We start from the raw sequence: 21,590 nt of genomic DNA, 5'->3' as shown, positions 1-21,590 counted from the left end.
ATCTTCCAAAATGGATAGGTCTCTTGCACATCCTCCCCCTTTCCCCACTACACATGTGCACATGTCCTGTCTCCCCATCCTATTCCAAAATGGTTTTGTGCTTTTGGTTAGAGCACCATCCACTATTTGCACCATTTTGATTATGCAAATGTTATTCATAGCTGAGCCTAGTGATCTTCAGCTATGAAGCTTCCTTTTTCTTTCTCCAGAGAATAAAACTTCAATCTTCTGCTAGGATAGGGGCATGGTAGGGTGGATGGGGTGGCCTGGAAGTGTGGGAGGGGATCCAGGGATCCAAATGCTTGAACAGATTTTCAGTCAATCCTCTTTTTTTAAAAATTCGTGCCTTCACCCCCACTTCTAGACATACTTGGTGCTGCCCATTTCTGAGCCTTTTATTCTGTGATATAACCTGGTTTGCATTTCAGCCTCTCCCACTGCAGTTTAGGGTTTAGCTTTCTTGGATCTGCTAAGTCAGTTACTGTGCTGGTTTGGATGTATTATGTCCCCCCAAATGCCATATTTTTTGATGCAGTTTTGTGGGGGCAGAGGTATTGGTGTTGATTAGATTGGAATCCTTGGATTGAGTGTTTCCATGGAGATGTGTCTCAATGAACTGTGAGTAAAAGGTTTGACTGGATAATTTCCATGGAGGTGTTACCCTGCCCATTCAGGGTGGGCGTTAATTGGATTGAGTCGTATAAAGGAATTCACAGACAGAAGGACCTCAGAGCAACTGATAGTGACATTTTGAAGAGGAGCTGCAGCTGAGGGACACATTTTGAAGATGGCTTTTGAAAGTAGACTTTGGCTACAACAGAGTTTGCTCTGGAGAAACTACGAGAATACTCCCAGGTGCCTAGAGAGAAACGTCCTGGGAGAGAGCCATTTTGAAACTAGAACTTGGAGCAGATGCTAGCCATGTGCCTTCCCAGCTAACAGATTTTCCGGACACCATTGGCTGTCCTCCAGTTACGGTACCCTATTGTCGATGCCTTACTTCAGACACTTTACGGCCTTAAGACTGTAACTTTGTAACCAAATAAACCTCCTTTATAAAAGCCAATCCATTTCTGGTGTTTTGCATAAGGCTGCTGCATTAGCAAACCGGAACAGTTACCACTTGCCATTTGCTTTCCATCTTCCAACATTTTGTTGCCATTGTCTCCTTTCCTGTTCTTTGTCCCTGGAAGGATTATGTCCTTTAAAAAACATTCCTGTTTAACTGTCATTTCCCCGCGGTTTGGAGATCGAGCAGAGGCCAGAGCCTTCATTCAGCCATTCAGCCTTTAGTTGGCAGTCTGTCCCCCATTCCTAACATATTCTTAGCACATACTAAGTGCTCAATAAATATTTGTTGGTCAAATAAAGTATTAATTTCCATCTTCGGTAATCAAAAGGTGAGAAGTCCTTTAAATTGAAATCTCCTTAGTTTTATTTACTCACAAGCCCATCTGAATTATATATTAGGCAACATTGTATAGTGAAAAAAGACTCACGTGACTAGTTAGCCGTGTGACCTAGGACAAGCCGTTTCTGCTCTGGAGCCTTAGTCCCGTCTGTAAAATGGGAATAATAATGCCTTCTTCAAGGGCCTTGGCTCAGTGCTTTGGGAAACTATGAGAATTTGTGGAATGCAAGGGCTTAACATCAAAGCAACACTTCTTAGAAAGTCAGTGTCTTCCTCAAGCTTAAAATTAGCCTTCACACTTGAATTGCAAATTGGTCCCTAATTAATGCCCTTCAGCGCAAAATCTGTGATTAACCTGACTTGATGCTTAGAGATACCAAAACTTCTTTAGCGAAGAGAGGAAACTAACATAAATCACCGAGGGTCCCTTCTCGATCAGGTTGGTGGATCCAGAACTTTGGGGGTTATTCAGAAATATTTGCAGTGCAGACACTGAACTGAGCGACCTACACCGCTACACCTCATCTTTGTCCTGCTCCGCCCCGGACTTCAACCTCAGAACCGGTTTCTTGCAAGGTGCCGGGTGTATGAGCCCAGATGCTAACCCCGCTATGTCCGCCAAAGAGTCCCAAATCAGGCCCACCCTGGGCCACGCACTGTTCCCGGCCCGGGGGTGACCGCCGATCTTGTTCCTCACCAAGAAGTCCTCTAGCCTACCTGCGGAGGACCCCATTTTCTCCAGAGAAGAAATCGAGGCAGCACGCTGAGCGACCAATTCCACGTCCACCCCCACTTCAGCCCGCATTCCTCCCCGACCGCGGGCGGACGAGCGGCCCCAGCCCCGGCGCGCGGCGCAGGTGAGGGCGGGGCCTGGGGCGGGGCCTGAAGGGAGGGCGCCCCGCGCGCCCCGCCCCCACGCCCGAGGCCCCGCGGCGCGGCCCCGCCACCTCCACCTAGCCCGGCAGTGGAGCGCCGCCGAGAGGCCGGCGGGCGGGCGCTTGCTCCTCCCCCTCCCGGGCCGCCGCGCCCGCTGCCGCCTCCCTCCCTTCCGCTGCGAGGCGGCGGGAGCCGAGCCCGAGCGGACCGAGCCGTGGCCGCAGCCGGGCGGCGGGCGCAGAGGAGGCGGTGGCGGCGGCGGGGCGGGCCGCGGGCGGTCAGTCAGGCGGCGGCGGCGGCGATGCCGGGACCCCGCTGAGCCCGCCCGCTCCTGGCGCCGGGAGCCCGCCGCGCGAGGCTTCCCGAGGCGGGCGGCAGCATGCGGAGCGGCGAGGAGCTGGACGGCTTCGAGGGCGAGGCCTCGAGCACCTCCATGATCTCGGGCGCCAGCAGCCCGTACCAGCCCACCACGGAGCCGGTGAGCCAGCGCCGCGGGCTGGCCGGCCTGCGCTGCGACCCCGACTACCTGCGCAGCGCGCTCGGCCGCCTCAAGGTCGCTCAAGTGGTAGGTGCCGGGCGGGGCCCCAGGTGCTGGCGGGAGGCCTAGCCGCGTGCCTTGCGTCTCGGCTCCGGCTTCGGGGGCTCAGGCCCGGCCGGCCTCTGACGCGCACCCGCCTTCCGGGGCCAGACCCCAACTCCTCGTACCCCTTCTTTCTCTCAGGGTCCCCGGGCCGCCCTCCCGCCGGCGCTGGGGACGCCGCCCCCGGCCGGAGCCTGTCCGCTCCGGTCCGAGAGCCTCAGGTGTGCGCCTCCTACCTGAACACCTGCCCCTGGGCCTACCTGTGCACCCCGCCTTCGCTCATCGGGGGCCTGCTTCATTATTGGGCTTGGTGATGCACGGGGCCCGGTGCGGGGGCTCATGCTGCCACCTGGGCACTAATGGTTTTAGCACCTTGTGGCGTGTTTTGGGGGCCCGCATAACTTCCGCCCCTCTAAGACGGTCCTTGTCCGGCTCTGCCTCCACCACTGGGGACTGGGTCTTGTTTCCTCCCCGGCGCCTAGAAGAGTGCCGAGCATATGGTAGACACCCAATAAATATTTGTGGAATGGAGGAATGTAGCTCAGATGCAGTGGGGGAGCCCAGATCTGCCCACAAAGTCTCCAGTTTATACTGCAGAGTTTTGATTCCTCCTAATTAATCTGAAGACAGAACAGGCATCCTTGAGTTCTCCTTCCCAGCACAGTGGCTGGCACTGCCCAATTGGTACCCAGAGTAAAATCACTCTGGGAGGGCAGCCAGTGTTGGAGGTAACAGAAACAGAGAACTTTCTGTTGGACTTGTCCATAGTAGAGCTCATTTCTCAGGACCTGTCAGCTCTGCCCCTGTCTTGTGGTTTTGTAACATGCCTCTCTGGGCAGTTGCTTTCCTCTGTTGTGGACAGGGCATGCCCCAGCTTAGAAAAAAACTGTGTGCCTCCTATGTTCCCAGTCATAGGTAGGCCTTCCTCTGAGAGCCATCAACAAAACATTACAGACTTCTCAGCCAGAGAAGCCATTTGCACAAAGCTGCAATGTATGTGCATTTTGTTTCTTCCAAGCATGGGTCATGTTGTGTTTACTTGAGTGCACAGATAAACATTCCTTAGGAATAATATAATATAAAGGTCTCAGTGTTTGTAACTCGCAGAATCATAGACTGTTTTATCCCTCTCCTGGGTGAAAGGCTTGCTCTGCTGATTACCAGAGGGTCGTTTTGAAGGACTTTTAAAGAAAGACAAATGAAGCAGGTTATCCCTCTGTAGAATTTTAAACTGACTTTATCCGGTAAACTGGAATGCTCTCAAGTATGTATTGATTCTGCAGTTAGGCATTGCTGTTAGCAAAAAGAATGGGGGAGGGTGGCCCAGGTGGAATGCAGAGCCTTCAAGTAACCTTGCTTTGTTTACGCTGTGGCCTCTTAAAAGTAAATAGAACCTGGCACTGGCAGAGTTGAACTAACTTGTTGTGCAAAGGATTGAAATACAGCCATTGCTACAAAATATTATCACCTCATTGCTGGGACTTTGTCACCTGAGGGCAGGGATGGAAGCCAGTGGTTTTTAATTGTTGCCTTTTGGTAAGGTACTATTCTGTTGTAGAACTTCACTTTTCATCTGGAAGAACTTCTGGGCCCAGCCCCTAAGATCCTGCTTGACTCTGCCAGTTGTCTAATCTCTGGGATTTGAAAAGCGAGAGTTATGTGTGGGTGAGAAAAGGGGAGGGACCTACCTGAAGGCCAAGGGCAATGTGCAGCAGTTTTTGGTGTACTTGGCTTCTCAGCCTTTTTAAAAATCAGGGGCTTTAGGGGATCTCCCCCTTCTCTGGAAAACTCCAAGAAATTTTGGAGTTTTAAATTTTTAAATTTAAACTGGAAAATATGACGTTTTATAAAATACTCCTAAGAAAGCTCAGAATCCAATCAAGAAGTAAGGGTAAGTTCTAATTCTGTGATTTTTGAGAAAAATTTGACATCTCAAAAATCTCAGTTTTCATGAAGATTTTTTTGTGTGCAATTTGTGGCGTCTTACAACCTGTAGATCCTTGCAATCAGTGTGATCCGCAGACGGCAGCCTCACCAAGTTCTGATAACTTGTTAGAAATTCCTCACCCCAGACCTTCCGAATCATGATAGGCATTTTAACAAGGTTCCCCAGGTAATTCACCTGCACACTGAAGTTTAAGTACAATTCTGTTCTGTATGATTTTAGTGCTAAAAATCTCACATGGATGCTAGCCATCAGCTCTCAGAACTGTTTAATAGTCCACCTTAAGGCTGATATTTTTCTGTAAAGGAAACCTGTATCTCCCTCAAAGGATTAAAAGGATGAGATAGCATGTAAAAATTAGCACCTAGCTTATTAAGTACTTAATTGGTGTGTAATAAATGTTAGCTATCACTGTTGCTAATTAATATTCCTTGTTTCTAAAGAAATTTGGTGAAAATGTTACCCCACATCATGAGTAAATATTTAAAGATACTTTGTTTCCTAATGATTTAAAAGTTAAATTTGTATTTTAAATGGCATGTTGTTTGATAGTAAAACTAATCTGAAATATTAGGAAAATTGATCAGTGCAGTTGCATAGATTCTATCTTTAAAAAATGAAATTCATACCTGTCTCTTAGGAGAATGTCTACTGTGTTTATATCAAACCATAAGAATTCATTTTTTTTGTAGAACGAGTTAGTTTGAACTACTGATTTAAATTAGCTTCTTCCTACTCATGAGTGTGAATTCTTTGATAGCTTATTGGTTTTCAGCTCCCAGACATTGTTTTATGAAATAGTTAAAGTAGGTCTTTGGGTTTGAGAAACCCAGGTTCTTGTTATTTTTATCAGCCTGGTTGAAAGCAGAATTTTGCTATTGGGGTGAAAGGGGGAGCATACTATCAATGATGTAAGGACATTGTCTGAAGGGAACAGACCCTGGATTGGACAAGACTTTCTGAACAACAATAATAATAGCAATTGCAGCCATCATTTAGCATGTGCTTACTCTACTGTTGTCACTTTGTGGATGAGGAAATCGAAGCACAGAAGTTGAAAGTTATTCAAGGTCACATGGCCAGTGGGTGGCGGAGCTGGGATTTCATTGTGCATCCTTTTCACTTGTTTCACAGCAGTACAGGAGACCCCGAGACCAAGAATGATCTTTAGGCAGCCCAGCATCTGTGTGGATGAGTTTCACATTCTGAAGCAACAGAATTACAAGGATTTCCATTTCTCCGTGGGGGCGTGCAACTCCTCAGCTGACAGGCTTGCCTGCTTCTGGCAAAGGAGAGGGCAGGACTTCTCAGAAGTGCCAGGAGCAGAATCAGTATTTCAGTTTGGGAAGGACCCTTCAGGGAGCTTTTGTTGCTTCAGATCCCTTCCTTCAATGCCTCCCCTGACCTTCTGACATTGCATTTGTTCAGGACTTTTTATAACATAAAGCCAGGTAGTAGGAGGTGTTTAGATTCAGATTTTAGCTCTGCTCATCTTGAAATCTCTTAACCTCATCATGTCGGCCTCATCAGTGATAGAATTAGGTGGTAAGGACTGAGCACTTCAGGAATTGTAAGGAATTAAGGGGCAAATATTTGGGTGCTTTCTTAGATAAATCACAGATTAGAGTATTTGCATTTCAGGGTTGGGTAATGACATTTCTTTTATTTGTTGGAAAACTAGTCAGCTTTTCATTTCCAGCAGGTCAACACACAATCACTGAGAGTTACTGTTGGCTGGGGATGTGCTGGGGTGGGGAGAAGACACGCATTTGGTGGTAGGTGAGGTAGGGGGCTTGCAGCATTGGATTCTCTAAAGTGGCTACTTGTAAATCAGTGCAGTGTGACCTTAGGAAGAATTGTTATCTTTGGGAGTTGTCTTCCTGAACAGGGACTTGGAGGGAAATGCAAAGTTATCACCACTTTTTAAGTTATGATGATTAAAAATAGTAAAATTATCATCTAAGACCTTGGAAAAGGGTGTAAGTGTTTTGCAAATCACCCCCCTTATACCCAGGACCCATGGTGTCACCTTCGTTTAGAGGCAGCAAGTGTGCAAGTGGGTGGGTGGGGGGTTTGAGAATGTGGGCTTTCTGTCTGTTATCAGCCGGGAGACTTGGAGAGCGTTGAGAATGTGAACTTTCTTCTGTCTTTTATCAGCCCAGAGACATTTGGAAAGTTTCTTGTTCCCTTCAGTCTGCAAGCAGGTCTCCTTTTAAATTAGAGATAATGATAATAGTACCTCTGCCATACCGTGCTCATAACGATTAAATGATCCTGTCTGCACAGTCCTTAGCACAGTGTCTTTGACATAGCAAATTAACAAAACCTGTTTAGCAGTATAGAATATCTCTAGAATGATGCAAGTTGAGAGTTGAGTCCAGGGTGGCAGGGAAATTTTTCATACGTTTTGAATTTTGCGTAAGATGCAGGTATCTGCCATTCAAAAAGAACCAAAACATTAGCTTGTTATTAGCTCTGTCTTAAAACAGATTAGCTTTAAAACTAATACACTGACCATAATCTTTAAACTTTTATAAGTTGTCCTTTCTTTGTAGTTTGGGGGATAATTTAGATAATACAGACTTCTTGAACAAATTTGAAGCTGAAACGTTCTCTCTCAATATATTTTCCTGTAAAAACCAGACATTCTGCAAACTCATGGAATCAAAATCTAGACTGTAAGTTACCAGGGGATGAGGGGGTGAGGGGTAGGGATTAGGGAGTTGAGATTTAAAATGTACAGAGTTTCTGTTTGGGACAATGGAAAATTTTTGGTAATAGATAGCGGTGATGGTAGCACAATATTGGGAACATAATTAGTATCACTGAGTAATTGATTTGGATATGTTTAAAAGGGGAAGTTTTAGGTTGTGTATATAGTAAAAAGAAAACAAAAAACAAAACAGGCATTCTGCTGACCTTAGCATCAATAGCAGGTGTTTAATAAATTTTTGTTGATGCTAACAGTAGTTTCTTCCCTTTGAAAGGATTTTCAAATAAAAGGATTTTATTTATTAGTTAAAATAATTGTGACATTAAAGAAAATGAGAAAATAATAATTTACATTAAACTAAAAATTCAGTATTTAAAAAAAAAATTATGGACTTGGTCAACATGTCTTGCCCATAACCTGAAAATGTCAGTTTACTCCAAGTCTTCAGTGTGTTTACACACAAACACTGGCCATTGGGAAAGGGTGAGTTCAGTGAGTCCTTCTGGCTCCTCCTGGGCCTCAGGGCCAAACTAATTCTCTCTGGGCAGCTCTGGAGACAGTTGGTTCTTAATTAAAAAGCCAAAGAGCCATTCCCAGGTCACCACACTTGAGAGGCTGCTCAGCTTCTGTCTTTCAGGAGACAGGGCAGCAAATGCCCCACCCAGACTGTGACACTTCCCCTTCCTGGTGGCCTGGATGCCTGTGAGAACGCCCGAGAGAGCCCTATTTCCAGCTAGCGGTGGTGCTAGCTACTCCTGAACAGCACCACGTGTGCCCCATCCAGTAAGGACTGAGGTATGCGTGGCAGTTGGGGCTGATATTTTCCACAAGAGCTGTTGAAATAACCTGGGAACACCAACATTTTGGCCTTCAACTCACCGCTGCTATCACTCCCTTTTGAATCCTTATTCCTGGAAGTAGCCCAAGTCCTTTTGTAAGATGATGTCTGATTTCTTTGGGAAATAAAGTTACTCGTTAGAAAACAGAACGCTAGTCAAAGGCCTGGATTTTCCTGGACGGTCCCGTTTCCTATGCTTATATATGGTCTCATCAGGCCATATATAAGCCCATCCAATTTTTTTAAAAATTACTTTAAATCATGAGATAGTTCAAGCATTGAAATGACTGGATTCGTATAACCAACATCCAGGAACCCACAATGTATCCTGATATTTTTGTTTAGAAAATAAGATCCTTTCATTCCCGGCCCAGGCTGTGTGTACAAGAGGAGTAAAAAGAAGGGTGGGATGAGGTGGGAATTGGGTTCCTGAGCAGGAGGGGCTTCAGCAGACAGAAGGAAGAAGGACAGACTGAGAGAGGTGCAGAGCAGGAGAGCCAGGCATCCCTGGCCCAAGGAATGGCTGCAGCCTTGCGGGTGGCAGCAGAGCCAATTTAAACTTTCGAAGACTCGGATCAAAGTGGTCCAGGGCTGGAGAATGGGGCTGCAGCTGGCAGAAGTGGGGACAGATGAGTAGTAGAGTACAGAATGAAGAAAATGACACTTCCTTGGGGAGAAGAACTTGCTCCTTTGGTATTTGGAGACGACGTTTTTAAGCATTTTAACTTCTGGTTGGGAAAGATTTTTGTGTAAAAAATTCTCCCTTAAAGGGGGCCCAGCCCTCATCCCGACACCTTGCCTGTGTGGCCTTGTGTCCTCAAAATAAATGATGGGGGTCTGTTTTAGCTTATTAATACAGCATATAGCAATGCTGGGTTGAGAGCCAGAATGGGGGAGCTGGATACTGATTGTAGCATTTCAAAAAGCCTAATGGAAACTGCATTTTAAACAGAATGAAGCAATTTTTTTTACTTTTGATGGGAATTTTATAGTCCTATTTCATGTTGATCAGAAGCTTCAATTAGCATTTCAGTTAACATACTCCTGCTTCAGAGTCTGTACTTGAGGTTTATTCCTCTACCTCCCCTAACCCCAAAATACCCATGTGGCTGTCTTCTTCAGGTTCCTGCTCAAAAAGTCATGTCATCAGAGAGACCTGCCCAGACCACTCTCTCTAAAATAGGGCACTCCCCCACCCTGCATTGTTTCTTTATCCCCCTCACTTTGCATTATTTCTCTATGTAGCTCATACCAGCCAACTAAAATATCAGCCAGCTAGTCTGTCAGCCCCATGAGAGCTGGGACTTCATGTTTAAATTTGCTGCTGTACCCCCAATGTGTAAAACATGGCTAGCACAGAGCAAGGTGCTGAATAAATGGGTGAATTTGTTGAATATACATACTTAATACAAGAAAGAAAAAAAATAAATGTATTATTACTTAACACAGTTTGTAAGGCCAAATTATTTGAAAACATGGAGAATATTATATATATATATATATTTATGAATAAGTGAATAAGTTTTATTTATTTAAGAAGCTTGATAAGATGGCTGGGAACTTCTGGACTCTGTCCTAAATGGAAAATATGGAGAAAGAAGGATGGAAATAAAAGGCCATTTTAATTGCTTTTTCTTTTTTTAACTTTAAGATTGAAAAGAGTATCTCCTACTGCTGGGAAACAGCTTTTGCTTAGGAGACAGATTTTTGTAAGGGTGGGGAGGAGAGGCAGGGTTGTGTGTGTGGTGGGGGAGAGGAGCGTAATATAAGAGGCTTTGCCAAGCTTTTTGCTTGGAAAAGTGTAAAATAAAAACCAGAGGTTCTGTAATTATTATTGAAGATCCTTTCTGATTAACATGCTCAGAGAGGGGGGTCTTTCATGATTTGCCAAGTCAGTATCTTTTGAAAACCCTTAGAGTACACACTTTTCATGTGTAAAGAAAAAGTTCCAACTGGGATTGTGGCTGAGGTTCATAGGGGTTGTTTTTATAAAGGTCTCTTATTAAGATAAAAGACTATCAGTTCCATGAGGCCTGAGGAGGGAGGCTGGTGATCTCCAGTGAAGGCTAGACAGGGTGGTAGGAAATTCTGTAACCCAAAATTTTGTCTCTGAAAATTTCAGATGCTTGGTTAAAATTGAGAGTTAAATGGGTTAATAAAACACTTACAATGTTCAGAGTTCAATCAAACGTGGATAGTCTTGGATGTTTTTTTATTGCCCTGCAACTCAATGACTGGCGCAGTAGAAGCCTTCATTTTTGTGGTTTCCCGTTTATTCCAGCACAGCTATGAAAAACAGTTTAAGGCTAAAAGATTTTTGTGTCAGTGAAAAACAGCAGGAACAATGGTTCTTCCAGGGGTAGTTGCTTCTTTAGTTTATCTGCTTTCTCTCAGCCACTTTCAGTCCAAACCCTGTAAATGTGTATAATTTGAGATTAAGAATTGGCTAAATAATATTCAAAGAAATAATGGCTGAAAACTCCCTAAATCTAACAAAAGGCATGAATATGCACATCTGAGATGCTCAATTAACTCCTAATAGGATAAACCCAAATAGCCATCACACGATGGCATATTATAAGCAAACTATAGAATACCAAAGAAAAAGAGAGAATTCTGAAGGGCACAAGAAAGAAGCAACATGTCACATACAAGAGAGCCTCAATACGACTAAATGCTGATTTCTTATTGGAAACCATGGAAGCAAGAAGGCAGTGAGATAATGTATTTAAAGTACTGAAAGCAAAAAACTGCCAACCAAGAATTCTATACCTGGCAAAATTGCCTTTCAAAAATGAGGGAGAGATTACGATATTCTCGGATAAAGAAATCTGAGGAGTTTGTCACCACTAGACCTTCCCTGCAAGAGATGCTAAAGGGAGTTCTGCAGGTTGAAAGGAAAGGATGCTAGACAATAGATCAAAGCCACATGAAGAAATAAAGATCTACAGTGAGGGTAATGGCAAGTGTAAATACAAATACCAGTATTGTATCGTTGGTTTGTAACTCCACTTTTTACTTCCTACAAAATCTAAAAGGCAAATGCATAAAATGTAATGAGAAATCAGTGGTTTTGGACTTACAATGTATAAACATATAATTTGTGACAAGAACTACATAAAGATGGGACAAAGAGCTATGGGAACATAGTTTGTGTATGCTATTGAAGTTAAGTTGGTATCAAAGCAAAAGAGACGGTTACAGATTTAGGGTCTTAAATTTAAGCCCCATGGGGACTACAAAGAAAAGTATCAGAGAATATGCAAGCTCATATAGACAGAATTTAGAGTACGGGTTGGCAGGGTGGGGAACGGGGGAATGGGGAGTTAGTATCAAATGAGTATAGGGTTTCTGTGTGGGGAGAGGGGCAAGTTTTAGTAATGGAAGGTAAAGAGAGGATCACAACATGGTGAATGTCATTAATCCCGATGAATGGTGTGCTTGGGAGTGCCTGAAATGGAAAAGTTTGTTATATATGTTACCATGGTAAAGGCAATATATGAGCCTGGATGGGATTTTAAGGAGGAGAGAAGGCCCAAAAAGACATTATTGGGACATACGAAAAAATTGGGATATATGGGATTTGTAAGTTTTATATCAATGTTAAATTTCTTGAACTCGATAACTCAAGGTGGTTATGAAAGTGAATATCCTTGTTAGGAAATGTACATGGCAGTATTAAGTGATCAAGGAGCATCATGTATACAACCTCCACTCAGAGTGTTCAGAAAATGGACTGATAAAAAGACAGGCAGACAGATAGATGGATAGAGAGATAGATTGATAGATGGATTGATAGCAGATGTGGCAAAATGTGTAAATTGGTGGACCTGGATATCTGGAGGGATAGAGGTATGTTGGAATTCTCTATGGAGTTTGCGTTATTTTTTAACTGTCCAGTGAGTTTTCAGGTGTTTCAGAGTAAAAAGTTTTGCTTGTTTGTTTGTTTTAAAGAGAATTGCCTAAATAACTATAGCATTAGATCAAGATCAGATTAGCTGGATGTTGATAAAAATTCGGTTATTCCCCTTCTCTTTTTTTTTTTTTCTTTTTTTTTCTCTGTATACTTTGTATATGTTTCAATGCCTAGGCTGGGCCAGGTACTGATAGACTAAATTAAAATTGGACAGAAATCCCTGCCTGCAAGAAGGAGGGGTGGACAAAGTACATGAACCATCTGACCGCCTGAGCCAAGGGCAGTGGGCCTGGCGGGGATGTGCTTGTGGCCTTGTGTGAAATGGGCACGTTCACAAAAGATGTCGAATGGCCAGAGCTTGGAATAAGATGTGGGGTGTGCTGTGGAGAAGGACTGTTCCAGGTGTTGGGAGTCGGCGGCAAACCCAGAAAGGGCTGAGGAGGTGAGTTAGGTATGGTGCACCAGGCAAAGGTATGGAAGGGAAGGGCAGGTGGTTAGATGAATGTGGAGGGCATGGGAAAGGATGGAGGGACCCAGATTGGGAAGGACCTGGTTTGTTGGGCTAATGAATTTGGATTTTCTGAAAGTGATGGGAAGCAGTTAGGACTGTGCTGCCCAGAGCTGTTGCCACTAGCCACGTGAGGTTTTGATCACTTGAAATGTAGCTATGCTGAATTGTGATGTGCCATAAAGAAAGTACACACTGGATTTCCAAGATTCAGTAGGAAAAAATGAAGGTAAATGAATATTATTTTTATATTCCATTTTTTAATGATAATATTTTGGTTATATTGGGTTAAATTAAATGAATAATGTTATAAGTAATTTTTTTTAATCATCATTTTATTGAGATATATTCACATACCACGCAGTCATACAAAACAAATTGTACTTTCGATTGTTTACAGTACCATTACATAGTTGTACATTCATCACCTAAATCAATCCCTGACACCTTCATTAGCACACACACAAAAATAACAAGAATAATAATTAGAGTGAAAAAGAGCAATTGAAGTAAAAAAGAACACTGGGTACCTTTGTCTGTTTGTTTGCTTCCCCTACTTTTCTACACATCCATCCATAAACTAGACAAAGTGGAGTTTGGTTCTTATGGCATTTGTTATAAGTAATTTTACCTGTTTTTTGCCTTTTTAAAAATATTATTAGAAAAATTGAAATTATGTATGTGGCTCACATATTTCTATTCAACAGCTTTGGGTTAGGGGGTATAAGGAATGGCTTTCTAAAGTGAGATTATAGCAGCAAGGCCTAGTAATAGCCTTTGAGTAATTCAGGTGAGAAATGAAGCCAAACTGGTCTTTTGGCAGTGGGGCTAGAAAGGACATGACAAATGGGAGTGGGGTAAGAGGTGGCAATTATGTTTTATTATATTGCTTGTATTGTATTTTTCAACACACTAAATTCATTTCACAATTAAAAAATGATTTTGAAGCTACTACTTATTATGTGCCAGATTGCCAAGTGTTTTATTTTGAGGCAGATACTACTAATTTCCACCTTTTACAGATGGGGATATGGAGGCTTACTGAGATCAATAACATGCTCAAGGCCCCACTGCTAGTAAGTGGGGAGCTGTGTACCTGCCTTCAGAGACCACAGGTGGAAACCCTGTGTGAAGCTGATTTTGCACTCTCAGGCAGATTATGAGCATTGCCCCAACACTGCTTGTCTGTCCCATCGTCTGTGAGACCCTAACCCTCCCCACTGCTGGCACCACTCCTGTTACATCTGCCGGCCTCAGGAGGGCCCTTCTGGATCCCAACTCTTGGGTCACATCTGTAGTCAGAGGAGAGGTGATGAGTTCATTTTAAAGGGAGGCCCTTCAGCCCTTCTAGGATTATCAGTGAAATTTAAGAAGTGCTGAGGTCAGAGCCAGTGAGAGTCATGAGGAAGCTGGAGACAGTGTTCGCTGGCAGAGAAAGGAAAGAGAGGTAAAAATTGAAACTCGATCATCCTCCCAGAAGACTTCAAAGTGTTTGGGTTTGTAAGAATTATTGACCTCTAGAACGTTTTTTCCCTTTCTTGGAGTAGCTAATACAAAATATTGGCACCCTTGTGGACTTTAGCATGTTTGTGGGTATTAAGGGATAATTTTTACCTTAAGATAAAATCATGACTCATGCAAATATAAAAGATTTTATTAATTAATGAGGGAATCAGTAAGATGTTACAGCTGGTTCAAAGGAAAATTCAAAGAGCAGATGTGTATATATTTAGGCCATCAAATGAATTTCAAATAGATGCAAAACTGGCTTGGAGAAGGATCAATTTTCTGTAGACAAAACTAATGTGCATAATATACTGAGTTGTAAATTATCTCAAAGACAATGGAAGGTAGAAACCCTATAAGATCAGATAAACTGGAAGGTTATGTTCTAGACAATGCCTAATTTTCTGTTGAAGAAAATTTTTTGTGGATTGAATTGTGTCCCCCCAAAAGGTATGTTCGAGTCCTAATCCCCAGTCCCTGTAAATGGACCCCATCTGGAAGTAGGGTCTTTGCAGAGATAATCAAGTTAAGATAAGGTCCTACTGGATTAGGATGTGCCCTAATCCAGTGACTGGTCTCCTTATAAGAAGAGGGGAATTTGGACACAGAGACACCCAGGGAGAAGACCACATAATGACAGAGGCAGAGGTTGGAGTGATGCGTCTATAAGCTCAGGAATCCCAAAGACTGCCGACTTTGGCAACCACCAGAAGTTAGGAAGGGGCAAGGAAAGATTCGCCCCTAGGACCTTCAGAGAGAGCGTGGCCCTGCCGACACCTTGATTTTGAACTTCTAGTCTCCAGATGGGTGAGAGAATGCATCTTCTGTTGTTTTAAGCCACCAGGTTTGCAGTACTTTGTTATGACAGACCTAGTCATCTAAGACAATACTCTAATCTTTTTGGTCTGTTTCAAAATCTTTCACAATTTATCCTGGGATGGGGGAATATATGGGGAGGAAAGAACGATGTGCTGGATTTTCTCTAGTCCGTGCGTGTTAGAGTCGTCTGATTTCATTCATCCCTTTTTCTCCTTTTCTTCTGCTCCTCCAGCCTGACTGGGGATCACTAGAGGAGCCTCCTTTATGCCCTCCTGCATTCCATTCTAGATGTCTCTGGTGTTTTGCCCTGGTCACTTTTCTTCACAGAAATAGGTCATCTGTGCTTAGTACCGTGCCCTTTGGACCTCAGCCTGGCCCTTGGGGTCCTGAATCAGAATGAAGAGTCAGGTGAAGAGCACAGGTAAGAGGATTACCTGCTGCCATGGGGCTGGGGTTAGGACAGCTCCATGCCGGGCTGTCGGATGCACTTGGTGAGTGTTAGCTCTTACTGTTAATGCCAGTGGTTCTCGCCTCCTCTAGTAGGTTCTGGTCCAGTCACTGTCCTCTACAGGTTCTCTGCACGTAAATCTCTTGGCTTGGCCTGGCTTGAAGCTTCCTGTTCCCCCATAGCAATGCGCTGCTGCTGCAGGGCAGCCCTTTGCCATCCCAGAGATACCCCAGAAGTGAGTGGGTCAAGGTGAGGCAGGATCCGTTGTCTCTTTCCCTACCCCATTTCCTGCTGTCCCTGCTGTGCCCATACTCATTGGTTTTTCTTTGCTCTGACTGATGTCCTATGACCTGTGATGTCCTGTGACAAGCATTTGGTTCCAAAATTAGCTTACAGTACCCGTGTCCCTCACTGTCTGGATTCTCTGGCTGTCTGAACAGATTTGGATAATGAGGAATACTTACATTCTATTGTAATAAGTTTATAAACACTTGCAATGCAGAGATCCAGTTTCTGTTGTTGGATGTTCACAGTGGTGGATGCCTGCATGCTTGGTAAGCGCTTGGTGACTCATTTAGGTTCAGTTTGATGTGTTACTGAGTTTGAAACAAGTCCCATATCCAGGAAGAAAAGAAAGACAGCTAATTCATGTTGAAGATGAGAGCATAGTAGAAACCAATAATGGAGGTTCAAGGTGGTTCAAAACAAACTCAGAATGTTAGACTGGAAGCCATCCCTGCACACCCTTCCCTTGTTTTATGGGTGGGGAATCTGACCCCTAGAAGAGAAGCTGCACCTTGCCCGTGGCTGCCCAGTTGGTGGGTGTCCCTGGAACCTGAGCCTCGGGCTGGTGTTCTTTCCCCTGGGCTCGCTGTTGAAGGGGCAAGGGTTTCAAATCTTTTCCAATATAGGATAGGTCTGTGGATTCTGATAGGTTTCTTATCCTTATGTGATTATGGGCAGAGACAGATGAATTGTAACGACCCTTGGTACTTTTTTTAGGAAAGACTGTATATGACAAATCAAGTCTTTGCCTGTGATGGTCTGTTTTGAAGGGCAGGCTTTTAACTGCCCTTGGCAAATTGCCTGAGTAAACTTACTGGGGCAGGGAGTTTACTTGGGAGCCCCAGGGTTTGGGACTGGTTTTGTAGATGTAAAATGCCTTTTAGTTCCTTAATTTCTGTGATAGTAAAGTGAGATCAGCAAAATTTGCCTATATGCCTTCCAGAGTGTGATTTTGGAGCTGAAACTGGGGAAATAGGGCCCTACTTGTCACAGGTAAATAAATCTGTATGGCTCCTTGCATGGTCCTGACGTGTGGTGGTGGAGGTGGTAGTGAGGATGTTATTTGCATTGTGCTGTTCCAGCGTAGCTGAGGAGATCTGCATGTGTCCACCTTCACTGAGATGCTTTGGAAAAGCTTCAGCGATTGGTCTGGGATTTGGGGGACCAAGACCAAGAGGTTGTCAAGCTGGGGAGCATGGGGGTAGCCTAGCAGTGCCACTAGTTAGCAGAGCCTCTCCTTTGTGAACATCTCTGTGGAGTTCTGTAGGAGGACTACAGTTCTGGGATTTTTGTGTTTTTTTGTTTGTTTGTTTTTTGTTTTGTTTTGATGAAATGTACAGATCAGTATAAATGAAAACAGGAAGTTTTGCTTTTAGTTCTTCTTTTAATTTTTTTTAATACTAGCTGTTTACAGTAGTAAATTTCTTAATACTTAAACCGGTCCTCAAGACCTGCCAAGTACAGGGTTTGGCCGGATTAGTTCAGCAATACTTTTGTCAAAGTGGGGCAAAGAAAGTCCCTGGCATCCTGCTATAAATCTGCTGTTCAAGGCCACTTTGTGCAGTTGGGCAGGTTGTACACTGCACAGTGGCCAGATGAGTGGGTAGGGGAGGCTGAGGTCCAGCCTGCAGGCTGCACTTGCAAGCCATGTGTCCTGGCACTGGGAGGAAGAATGACCTGTGCCTCTTGCCAAGCTAAGCTCCCAACTGGACCGAGGCCTGTCTCTGACTGGCACAAAGGTGATGTATGGAGCAGCTTATGTCTTGATTATTTAATTGGGGTACTTATTTTATAGAGACAGGGCTTGGCTGTGATTTTAAGCTAGATAGGAGAGTATATTTTAGAATAAGACCCAATAAAGCAAAAATGTAAACTTTATTTTGCAGATACAGTATTTAAAAAAGATTTATTTTGAAGTTACAAGCATTGTTCAGGGATCTTCAGCATTTTGTGTGGTCTTTTGTGAAGTATTTACATGAGGTATGCAATACCGAATGGATGAATGCAGAGAAACAGATAACCTGCTGACTTATTTTGACAAGAGTTCTCATGTTGTTGAAATTTAAAACTCTCAGGCCTGCTTGGAATCTAAGTTATCATCATAACATCTGCCAGGCAATTGATTATGTGTGATGGGTAGTGGTGGCACAGACAATCCAATATAGTTCCCCCTCTAGGACTTCCTGTTTGGGCCTTTGTGACCAACTGGGTGGGCTGCCCCCGGGCCTGCACCCACCCCTGCAGGCTGGCTTGGAGCCAACCCATGGCTTCCTTAGGGTTTTCTGCAGGACCCACTGATAAACCACGTGAACCCCCTGCTTGGCTGTTGCTAAGAAGAGAAAACTGGCTGAGGAAAATACTGTGTTTTAAATAAGTAGACCATGAGGTGCAGTATGTTAAAAACATCACTGCCTAACTTGTCTGCAGTGGGAAATACGATCTCTGGCTTTAAGGAATGCTTTATTAAGGGGCCCTGTGGAACAGGCCACATTTCAGTGTCCAGTAGCTGCACAAAAGCACAGCGCCACATTCAGAATCTGCTGTGTATACTCTTAGGTAGTTTGTGTAAATGGTAGCATAACTTAAAAGCAACTCTTGAGGGGCAGAGGAATTATAAAAGAATGTTTAAGCAAAGTTGTGGGCATTGCTTTTTCTGGTAGAACTATATTCTGGTAGATTGTATGTTTAAAATATTCCTCACTGGTCTGTCAGCTGTCTCTAATGCAAACTTGCTGAGGCTGGTTGAATTCCAGACGGCATCTGACTGGCTTGATGGCCACCACCTCCATGGGTGGAGCTTTCCCGGCCTGGTCATCCTATGGGTCAAGTGCCCACCATCTTTTCCACTTAGAATCCTGAGTGTGACTCCCCTCCCCATCCAAGGAGCAGCCTGAGGCTTCAGCTCTACCCTTCCCTTCATACCTCGTCCAGATTTCCTGGTCTTCCCTGGGTCCACTCCCCTGCCTTTGTTCCATCTCAGGAGCCTTTCTGGCCTCTTCACCATCACTCAAGGCCTCCTACATCTCTGGAAGTTGCCTCCTTCCTCCCGCAGCTTTATTCAGAGACTCCTGAAGCTGCCGCTTGTCTTGAGATGCCCTCCTTCCGTATTTCCGTTCTCGGTCTCCAGTCAGACATCTGTTAAAGTGTCTTTTGGGAATCTGGTAACGTATGAGGCTCACAAAGCCCCTTTATGTCAAGGAGCTCACAGTCTGAATTTATCTGTTACATAAATAGCAAAATTTTAACTCGAAAGCTATACTATTTTCAAAAAGGAAATACCTTATTTTCCTATTATGAAAGTATTTGTTGTTTTAAAAGCATAGAAAAATGAAGAAGAAAGTGAAAATTACGGGTGTGCTCATCAGCTAGAGAGGCCCTCCATTGGTAATTAGGTATATATCATTTCAGGCTTTGTTTCCGTGTATGCATACTTGTAAAAGCGGATATTATACATGCTGTTCCATAACTTGCTTTTGGTACAGACCATTTTTGGGGGCTTATAAATAGAGATTTAACATTATCACTTTTAAAAACTTTTTATGGAAGTACATGATACATCCAGAATACTACACAGATCATAGTATGAGCTAGATGACAGCGCTGCACTTCATTATGCTTTGGAGCTGGGTTCAGACTTGGTTAGTCCAGTCTAGGAGACTCTGTCTCACTTTTGATTGCCATTTTGGGGATTGACCTTTTTCTTTCTTTATATTGTTTTTGTTTTCTTTCTTTACTGGGAGGCAAAATTGAAGGCTTTATTGTATATTTTGATTCTGGGAGAAATAACATTTAAAAGCCAATAGAGAATTTATCATATCATGGTTTTAAATTAAACCAAATAAAAAGTCTAATAAGGGAGTGCACACAGTTTTCTTCCTGAGAGCATGATAAAACTGCGGAAGTTTGAGCTATATAGGTTTGGGCACATGGGAAGGATGTGGGTGGTCTCCATATGTTCTTTCTATTTTTTAAATTAACATACAGTAAAATTGACTTTTTTTTTTGGCATACAGTTCTATGAATTTTAGCACATACATACATTCTTTTAACCACTACTACAATTAGAATGCAGTACAGTTCCACAAACCTATCTCATGCTTTTCATTTGTATTCACAGCCAGTCTTTGGCAATTACTGATTTGTTCTCTGTCCCTATAGTTTTGCCTTTTCTGGAATATCATTCATATAAAAGGGATCATATAGAATGTAACCTTTTCGGACTGTCTCTTTCACTCAGCATAATGCATTTGAGATTCATCCATATTGTTCATTCTTTTTTACTGCAGAGTAGTTTTCCCTTGTGGGTAAGTACCACAGTTTGTCTATTCATTCTCCTGTTGAAAGACATTTGGATTTTTTCCAGTTTTGGGTGATTATGAACAGGGCAGCTGTAAACATCTGAATACAGTTTTTGTGTGAACATAAGCTTTAATTTCCCTGAGGTTAATATCTAGGAGTGGGATTGCTGGGCCATATGGTAAGTGTATATTTTAACTATATAAGAAACTGCCAAACAGTTTTCCAGAGTGGTGTACCATTCTGCATTCTCACCAGTAATGTACGAGGATTCCAGTTTCTCTGCATCCATGACAGCACTTGGTATTGTCTTTTTCTTCTAAGCCCTTCTAATAGGTGTGTAGTGGTATCTTATAGTGGTTTTAATTTGCATTTCCCAAATGGCTAATGATGTTTGGCATCTTTCCACGTGCTTATTTGCCATCCTTCTATTCTCTTTGGTGAAATATCTGTTCAAGTTTTTTTGCCCATTTTTAATTAGGTAATTTATTTTCTTACTCTTGAGTTTTGAGAGGTCTTGATATACAAAATCTTTGTTGGATACGTACATGATTTGCAAATATTTCATCAGTCTAAGTCTTGTCTTTGTATTCTCTAACAATGTCTTTTGCAGAGCAAGTTTTAAATTTTGATGAAATTTAATTTATGGTTTATTCCTCCATATGGATTGTGCTTTTGGTATCATATCTAAGAGCTAATCTCAGGCCACGAAGATTTTTTCCCATGTTTTCTTTTAAAAGTTTTATTGTTTTAAGTTTTAGATTTTTGATCTTTTACAAATTAATTTTTGTACAAGGTGAGAAATTTAGGATAAGGTTCAATTTTTGCCTATTGATGTTCCAATGCTGTTTGTTGAAAAGATTATCTTTTCTCCTTTTAATTGCTTTTCCACCCTTGTCAAAATCAGTTGACCGCATTTGAGTGTATCTCTTTCTGAATTCTATTCTATGTCCATCCTTTCACTAATATCACTGTCTTGATCATTGAAGCTTTACAATAATTCTTAAAATCAGGTAGTATAAGTCTTCCAATTTAGTTCTTTTTCAAACTTCTTTTAGCTGTTAAAATTCCTTTGACTTTCCACATAAATTTTAGAGTCAGCTTGTTTCTGTGTACAAACTTGGGATTTTAATTGGGATTGTGTTAAATCTATTGGCCAATTTGTGGAGAATTAACATTTTAACTATATCGAATTTTCTATCCATGAACACAGTTTGTCCCTCTACTTATTTAGATCTTTGATTTCTTTCATCAGTACTTTGTAGTTTTCAGTGTGCAGTCTTGTACATGTTTGTTAGATTTATACCTAAGTATTTCATTCTTTTTGGAGCTATTGTAACTGATACTGTTTTTTTTTTTTTATTTTGGTTTCCAGTTATTTATTGCTAAGATATAGAAATATGATTAATTTTTGTGTTTTGACCTTGTGTCCTGTAACCCTGCTAAATC

The 21,590-nt window shown here is 42.8% G+C and overlaps 1 protein-coding gene across 1 annotated transcript in view; it reads left to right on the top strand.

The window, feature by feature from the left end:
• Positions 1 to 2,387: 2,387 nt before the first annotated feature.
• CMTM4 (CKLF like MARVEL transmembrane domain containing 4) overlaps positions 2,388 to 21,590 on the top strand; it is a 93,613-nt gene continuing 74,410 nt past the window's right edge. The window contains exon 1 of the mRNA XM_037815502.1: positions 2,388 to 2,852. Within this exon, the coding sequence (XP_037671430.1) occupies positions 2,667 to 2,852 (186 nt within the window). The 5' untranslated portion in view covers positions 2,388 to 2,666. The remainder of the gene's footprint in view (positions 2,853 to 21,590) is intronic.

This window comes from Choloepus didactylus, chromosome 22, assembly GCF_015220235.1.
Source record: "Choloepus didactylus isolate mChoDid1 chromosome 22, mChoDid1.pri, whole genome shotgun sequence".
Lineage (NCBI taxonomy): Eukaryota > Metazoa > Chordata > Mammalia > Pilosa > Megalonychidae > Choloepus > Choloepus didactylus.
This window is presented reverse-complemented; position numbering and strand designations above follow the sequence as displayed.